The sequence below is a fragment of the Nicotiana sylvestris genome, chromosome 5 (genome assembly GCF_000393655.2).
Source record: "Nicotiana sylvestris chromosome 5, ASM39365v2, whole genome shotgun sequence".
Classification (NCBI taxonomy): Eukaryota; Viridiplantae; Streptophyta; class Magnoliopsida; order Solanales; family Solanaceae; genus Nicotiana; species Nicotiana sylvestris.
In genome coordinates, this window is record NC_091061.1 from 92,367,702 (window position 1) to 92,376,583 (window position 8,882).

General features: G+C 35.6%; 1 protein-coding gene across 1 annotated transcript; it reads right to left on the bottom strand.

Annotated features, from left to right (window-relative positions):
- Window positions 1–4,929: 4,929 nt before the first annotated feature.
- On the bottom strand, window positions 4,930–8,414 carry LOC104245309 (probable pectinesterase/pectinesterase inhibitor 59). The gene is made up of 2 exons (XM_009800900.2): window positions 7,273–8,414; window positions 4,930–5,738 (listed from the first exon to the last, which is right to left on the bottom strand). The coding sequence occupies exons 1-2, from the start codon at window positions 8,246–8,248 to the stop codon at window positions 5,044–5,046; spliced, it is 1,671 nt and encodes a 556-aa protein (XP_009799202.1). The 5' UTR covers window positions 8,249–8,414; the 3' UTR covers window positions 4,930–5,043.
- Between the last annotated feature and the right edge of the window lie 468 nt (window positions 8,415–8,882).

An 8,882-nucleotide genomic window follows, 5' to 3' on the forward strand; every position in this document is an offset into this window, starting at 1 on the left:
CTACAGCAGGTTTTCCATACCATTTTTCAAATGGTGTCTTGCCATCAATAGCAGCAGATGGTAGACGATTAATGAGGTGGCATGCATATGTAATTGCCTCAGCCCAAAATTCTTTGCCCAAGCCAGCATTGGACAACATACACCGTACCTTCTCCAGCAAGGTCCGGTTCATACGTTCTGCCACTCCATTCTGTTGTGGTGTATGTCTAACAGTGAAGTGTCGGACGATGCCATCATTTTCACAGACCTTATTGAAATGATCATTTTTGTATTCACCTCCATTGTCTGTGCGAATACACTTGATCCTCCTGCCTGTTTGATTCTCCACCATCGTCTTCCATTTGAGAAAAATTCCCAGCACTTCATCTTTGTTTTTCATTGTATACACCCACACTCTTCGAGAAAAATCATCAACAAAGGTTACAAAATAGTGCTTCCCACCCAATGAAGGTGTTTTGGAAGGACCCCAAACATCAGAGTGTACATAATCCAAAATGCCTTTAGTATTATGGATCGTTGTACCAAATTTAACCCTTGTCTGTTTCCCTTTGACACAATGCTCACAAAACTCCAAGTTGCAAGCCTTTACTCCTTTTAACAATCCTTGATCTGATAGAGTTTTCAAGGATTTTCCTCCAGCATGTCCCAAGCGCATGTGCCATAGCTTGGTTGCTTCTGCCTCTTTGTCGTCACTGGATGTTACTGTCGCTGTCCCAATAACTGTACTACCGCGATAACGGTACATGTTATTGTTCTTCCGATTGCCCTTCATTACCACTAGTGCACCGGAGTATACTCTCATCACTCCATTTTCTGCAATGATTTTGAATCCTTTTGATTCTAAGGCTCCCACAGAGATGAGATTTTTCTTCAAACTCGGTACATATCGAACATCTGTTAATGTTCTGATCATTCCATCATGGTTCCTTAATCGTATTGAACCAATGACATATGAGGTAAGAGGGTTGTTATCCGCTGTGTGGACGACTCTATATTCTCCTTCTTGAAAATCCACGAACCAGTCCTTGTTGGGACACATATGATAGCTACAAACCGAGTCCACCAACCATATGTCTGACGATGTTGATGGCTCTATTGTAACTAATGAGAAGTCTGAATCATCACCATCAGCTACATTTGAATCCATAATGGTCTTTCCATTGTTATGTTTGGCCTTATTCTTCAACTTCGGACAGTCTTTCTTCTAGTGTCCCTTTTCTCGACAAAAGGCACATTCATCTTTGTTGGGTCTAGATCTTGACTTGGATCTTCCTTTCTTTGTCCTCATTTTATTTTGAGGACGACTCCTCACAACCAGTGCTTCTCCTTCTCCGCCCTTTTATTTTTCTCTTTTTTTTTTGTTCATAGCTGTACAAAGCCGAACAAACTTCTCTGAGAGAAATTTCGTCATTCCCATGGTGTAGAGTAGTTTCAAGGTGCTCGTACTCATCAGGAAGTGACCCCAACAACATCAAGGCCAAGTCACCATCATCAAAAGTTGCATCCATATTTTGCAAATCTATGACCAACTTATTGAAACTGGTGATATGTTCGTTCATTGTAGTACCGGGAGGTAGGTGAAGCGAAACAATCTCTTCTTCATGTACAATTTATTTTAACTATTTTTCTTCAAAAATTTATCCTCCAGTGCTTTCCATAATTTACTTGCAGAAGTTTTCTTTGTATATGGATATTTCTGCTCTCTAGCAAGGTAGGATCGAATGGTATCGCAAGCAACATGGTTGATAATTCTCCAATCTCCTTCTCCAATAACATCTAGTCGTTTTTCTTCAATGGCAAGATCTAGCCCTTGTTGAAAAAAGACATCTAGAACCTCGCCTTGCCACATCCCAAAATGTCCTGACCCGTCAAAAATTTCTACCACAAATTTCGCATTTGACACAATTCTTGTCATAAGCGAAGATGCCAATGATGACGTATTATTGACACTTGATGTAGATTCTTCTTGTTTATTGTCTCCCATCTTTGACACAAATATTATTTAAAAGCTGACGACACAAATCAAGATTATTTCCTTTCTGGTGTGGAAGATCAGACTAAGCTGCAACCACAAAGCATACTCAGACAGAACCTTGACTCAATTACCAAGATAAATCTTTTCTGATGTGGAAGATCAGACTATGCTGCAACCACAAAGCATACTTAGACAGTACCTTGGCTTTGATATCAATTGTTGCGGAAGCCAAATGTATATGGTGTGAATAAGTCACAACTATTATACCAAAAATTATGGCAGCCACCAAATAATAAATAAGACAATAAGACAACAATAAAAGGAACACCAGAATTTACGAGGTTCGGCCAATTTTGCATACTTCCTCGAACATAACCAATATTTTATTCCACTCCAAAAATACAAGTGAAATAATACTAAAGAGAGAAGATACAAATGCCTTAAGAAATAAGAAGGCAAATGAGAGGTGCGTTTAAATCCTAAACATTAGGCCTCCTTTTATAGGGAAATATTTCCCCCAAATGAAATCATCCACCGATGTGGGACAATTTTTTTTGTCAATCAACAAATACTACTCCCTCCGTTTCAGTTTATGTGAACCTATTTTTTTTTTGGTCTATTCCAAAAAGAATGATCACATTCTAAATTTGAAAATAATTTAGCTTAAAATTCTAATTCTACTCTTAATGAGAAGTTTTTATAACCACACAAATACTCTGGATCCCTTTTTAACTTGCTTAGGATCACAAATTACAAAAGTCCTCACTTTTTTCTAAATTACATATCTAGTCAAACAGTTTCATATAAATTGAAACGGATGGAGTAATAGAATAAAGGAAAGAGAAATATAGAAAATAAGAAAAAGACAAATAGAAAATTGGGAGATAAGGGGAAACGACGAAGACAAAAGAAGATAAAAGGCACAGAAAAGGGGGCCAAATAAATTTTAACATAAATTCGAATTTGTTACATAAAAAACTTCCAAAATCCTTGTTTAGTTTGCGGCGGGTGGCATTATCATATATTTAACTTAATTTAAAAAAATTAATATAAATATATAATTATTTTATCAACCTAGCGGGTGTCATATCACGCCGCCACCGGGTGGGACTTTTAAGAGGAAAACTAAGAAGCCCATTGGATTATGCAGAGTTTAAGATATATTGGACTGTTTGGTGAATTGACATTTTTTCAACTTCTAGGACCGAGAACTTTTAAGGAAGCTTCGCTGGGCGGCATAGGACGAGTTGGTGGCGTGCATACCAATCAAAAGACAAAGCAACTGCAGTCTGCAGAAAGCACTACTACCACGGGACAAACCTCTGACATTTTAATTTTATAAGTCACATACTTCTCACTAATTTTAATCGGTCCTAATCCTCAATAACATATTTTGTTAAAGCTCGCTTCATATTAAAACTTTATCTACGAAAAAAGAGAAATATAAACTTCTTATCATTACTCATTTAACTGTTGATAGCAGGGGCGGATTTAGGGGTGGAAGGGGTTCACCCAAATCTCCTTCGCCGAAAAATCACACTGTATATATAAGGTAAAATCTATTTTTTATATTTATATATTAAATTTTGAACCTCTTTAAACACAATCCAAAAGTGTAGTTTAGTGGTCAAGTGGTTTAAAACATTTCTAAGGCCATAGGTTCAATTCCCACTAGCTAGATTTTTTGGTTTTGAACTCGTCGTGTTTAATGGGTGAAGTTGACTTGGCTTTAAAAACCAAGTCAAATTTATACTCTTTCAATTTATGTGAACCTGTTTGATTGGGTACGAAATTTAAGAAAATATGAAGGTTTTTAGATTTGTGGTCCTAAACAAGTCAAAAGGGGACCCAGAGTATTTGTGTGGTTATAAAAACTTCTCATTAAGGATAGAATTGTAAGTTTAAGTTAAATTGTTACCAAATTTAAAAAAGAGTCATTCTTTTTGAAATGGACCAAAAAGAAAATAGATTCACGTAAATTGGAACAGATGAAATATTAATTAAGAGTTTCCACTTGACCAGAGGAGTTTGATCTAGAATCCCCAGGGCCTGGACGGCTATGACCTATACATTGGGCCAATCGGCCATGTGTACTTGGGATTCAATTTAGATAAACTATGAGTTATGGCAGCCCATAAGTAAATTACTATAAAGATTAACCAATCACAAAATATTACTAATATTAGCTAAATGCTACCGATATTAGACAATTAGTTATTTGTAGTTAAAAATATTAATTTTTTGCTTTTTTTTGAGTGGATGTTGTTGGAATAGATTTGGTACATCTTAAAGAGTTTGAATTTCAGTTTTGTAATGATTTGGTGGGGGGTTTTAAGATAGTTTGAATTGAAAAGTCAAAGTAGAAGGTGAACATGGAAAAAATGAAATGTGTATCACACTAGGTATCATTTGTGTATCCCATATGTACCATATTTGTATCAAATGTGTATCATATGTATATATGTGTGATACATATGTCGCAAAAGAATTTTTTATACTCGATTTTAACGACTTTTGATAGCAAATTAACCCAAATCACCTTTAATCTTCCTCAAATTCCGTATATCGACCCATCCATAGCTTTCAATGAATTTTAAGCATACCCATTGAAAAAGGTCCCTTTTTGCTTAGGTTTTTGAAATCTTATATTTTTTTTTTCCTTTGTATTTCATCACCTTGTTTGCTATCTCATCCATAAAATTTTCTTCCTGCCTTGCATCTATTGTTGTTGATCACGTTTGAAAATATGGGATGAGATCTTTGCGTGTGATTTTTGGAGAGAAGGCTAATTTTGATAAGTATGATTAATGGTTAGAGGTTGGTAAGTTCGAACTTATTTTGAATATTTTCGTAAAATTCCCTTTAATTTATTTGAACTTTTGACATGTGAGAGGGAGTGGATGGGACATTATATAGAGATCAAATTAACAAGAAAGCAAGTAAAAAAGAATAAATAATACTTATCGATACTATAGTAGAATAATTTCACAATGTCCACGATACATGTACAAAATAATCATTAATGGTAAATAATTAGAATATTACACAAATAATATATAGTATCAAATTCACAGCCCTGCAGTGAATGGCACACCAGTAGAAGGCAACCATGAGCGACCACCTATGAGATTCGCAACAGTAAATTTTGAAGCTTCGTTTGTATTGGTTATAACATGGTAACCAGGCCACTTCACCCGATTTCTAGTCGAAGCACCAGGACCCCAATTACCATGCTCCCCATAATACAAAGTTTTAAATGCGAAATCAGAATTCAGCCATGGTAACCATCCTGATGGATTAATCAAACCATCAATATAAGACCTTATTATAACCGTTCTTGAATATTCCTGCCACGGACGACCCAAATATGTCTGAAATGCTCGAACCACTGGCTTAAGGCTTGGTGATGCTGTTATTCTCGAATTGTGAATTGATATTCCAGTGTTCTGAAAAGGGTCACCTCTACCTTGAGCTGTGATCACATTGACTTGGCCAACTAGGGGTCTTCTGACAAAAATGACACAATTTTGGAAAACAACAGCGGCATTGCCGAATATGAAGTCTATTGTCCCATAGATATGACATGTTTTGAAGAATTGTCGTTGGGATTGGACAAAGATTGTGTCTTGGTAACCTTCGAAGCCACAAGCGTAGAATACTGAAAGATCAGATGCTGATCGGAGAGCTACTGCTTGACCATTTTTTGGACCTGCTGTGTTTCGGAATGTGATGCCACGAGCAATGAATCCATTTCCATCTACCCCTGAAACACCATTTTTATGGAAAATTAAAGAAGTGATTAAGACTTAAACTTACATCTATGCAGTAACAGTATAAGCATTACAGATATATATATCTTAACCATTATAGTACTAGTAGATAACTTGCCTTATTTTTAAGAGAACATTTGGTACGCGGGATAAGGTGGGATAAAGTGTGGCACTAAATTTATACTATGTTTGGTAGACAGTATTTATATTGTCAACCAAACATAGTACTCTTGGTGTCAATTTATGTGATTATATTTCCTTTTTAGTCCGTGTAAAAAAGAATGACCTATTTCTATATTTGAATATAGTTTACCTAAAGTAATGATTTATAGCTGCACAAAATATATGTGCCTCATTTTATACCACAATTTCAAAAGTTTTCTCTTTTTTTTTTAACTCTATGCCCAATCAAATAGATTCACATAATTGAAACACATGGAGTATAAACTTAGTCGCAGACTTAATCTTGGATTTCCCATCTTATCCCACCGTATTTTATCAAACTTATACTATTATGTTATCCCACCGCCCATGTGGATAAATTAGTTTAAGGGTTATAATCCAAGGCTAATCCCGAAATAATTTAGTCTACGTATCAAATGACTCCTAAGGTTACTAAATAATCATTGATTGTATGAACATTTACTTAGCTGACCTGATAGTATTATTCAAAATGGTTAACGTAGCCCAAAACCATGTATTTGTTGGACAAAGCATGGTTATAACGTAACTCATGGGAATTATTTGATATAGAAGCAATGCTGATATATATTATTGTCCCAGATCATTACTTAGATCACTATGGTTCCTTTGAAAAGGAATCCTTCTTCTAGGAGTAAGACAACTCTTAACATGCAATCAAATTTTAAATCGCAATTTCTTAAACAGACCTAAGATGATGAAGTGACAACGTTGCGAAATTTCTGTCTGAAATGAATGGCAATATATGCAGTACTTCAAAAGATGGTCCTTTTAGTGATATTTCAGTCTACCTTGGCTGAAATTTAAAGCTTTTTCCTCTTGAGAACTTTCCAAAAGTAAACTCTGACGTTATTGATAAAGGAATTTTCGTTTTGAAATTAATTCAAACAAATTTTTAATACAGTTTCATAACCATCCTTGCTATACGTTATGAAACAACGAAGTAATTACGTTTTTGTTTTATTTATAATAAAAACAAAGTAGAACGATAGTACCTATTTCAATCAACTCTATAGACAGATTGCCTTCGCGAAGAAGCCTAAGAATGGCATATCACGTTAAAGCATATAAATATTGCAGGAAAGTGCCCCCACCAAAACAGCATACTCATATATATCTTTAGCTTTACTTCATGAACTAGAATTAAATAATTAAATGAGACCTTGCCTATTACTTGCTACTTCTCTAACAAGGTCCTTTTATGATACTCCATTATTCAACTCTTCATTACTCTACTCCCATCCTAAACTTAAATATTTTTTACCCAGAAACGTAAAAAAGTTAAAAAATAAAAAAAATTAAAGTGGAGAGACATAGGGGACGTACCAACAGTTGCAGTACTGTAAGTTGTGAAACCTCCAGCAGCACTTCGGCTACCTGTAATAATTGTGTATCTCAAACCAGCACCAACTAACATAATCTTACTAATTCCAGGCCCTATAGCCACATTTTCTCTATATACACCTTTTTTAATATATATGATAGTCCTTTGATTTGTAACTTTCTTTGAGACTGCATTTATTGCAGCCTGAACAGAACGAAAATTCCCTGATCCATCTTGAGCCACCACGTAAATTGCCTTTGAAGCTAAGCTTCTCGTTTTAGATTGTAACAACTTTCTTTCCCTAGCCGTAACCCAACTTGGAAATCCATCTACTTGTGTTGAATTTTGTGAATCCACAAGCTCCCCATTTATAGCCAAACAATTGCTAATCAATTGAGAGACATTAGTGGATAAAGTTGGATGTAGGACATTTGAGACATTGAGCTGATTTGAACCTGATAAACATGTTTCAATATTTGTTAACGAGGCGCTGAGCCAAGTTTGAGCATCGAAATCGGAACAGGAAGTGGAGTTGGATTGGATGCCATGAAGAGTACGGTTTAATTGGAGGATGGTGTCGTCAATGAGCTTGTCACAATCCATCCAGACTAGTTTCTTTCGTTTTCCGCGGCAGTGCTGGCCCATATATTTTGCATGGCTTTGTACTAGGAGGGCTTGCTCCAAGGCTACCTCGGTGGTCATGGTTCGAAACTCTTCTTTACATTTCGGTTTGTAACGTTCCGGGGCAACATCGGCCATGAAATACTTACATGGTTCAGGATGAGGAGTAGTGCTACACCACCAGTTAATATCATCACTTGGTTGTTCTTCAATGGAATAGGATTCGTGTAGGAACAAAGAGAAGGAAAATAATATAAAGAGTACTAAAGAATTGAGCTTATAAAATGTCATTGTGGTATGGTATGTTGTGTTGTTAGAAATATTTTGACACGGATAACGATTGGAATGACGGATCATTTAATGATGGTGTTTCTCTTTTTATACTAGTGGAAACAAATCTGAAATGGGAAGGAAATGGAATGTCTAATGTTAAATGTCAGTTTGCTTCTTGAAATGGGAAACAAAATAACAATATGAAATGCAATCACAAGATAAAAAAGTCAAGGCTGATATCCAAAACACCAGTGTCTTTACTTCATTTTGTGATCCTTGGTTTTGTAGATGACTGCCAATGCACTAAATATATATGGGGAGAGAGATAGAGAGAAAGAGAAAGGGGTGAGTGGGGGTGGGGATGGGGGTGATACCCTTTCTGGTCCTGTGCTGCATCCATGTGAATAGTAGTATTTATCAATCATAATGTCATTATGTCAAAGAGTCTGATAATAATATACTACTATAAATTTTGATGGCGTTCTTCAAGGTAAAGTATGAATTCTTCATTTGTTCTGCATAATGTAAGATTGACCTAGCTGTATTGCTTGAGCAGTAATGTGCTACGCGTAAATTAAAATAAACAAAAAGGGTCAAATACATGATTATGAAATTGGCGGCTACCAGCTTGTTTACGTTAAGGATTAACATAATTAAGATTTGACATAAGGAACCATCTAAATGTATGTTGAGTGTTTTCCGTACATCTATCATGATT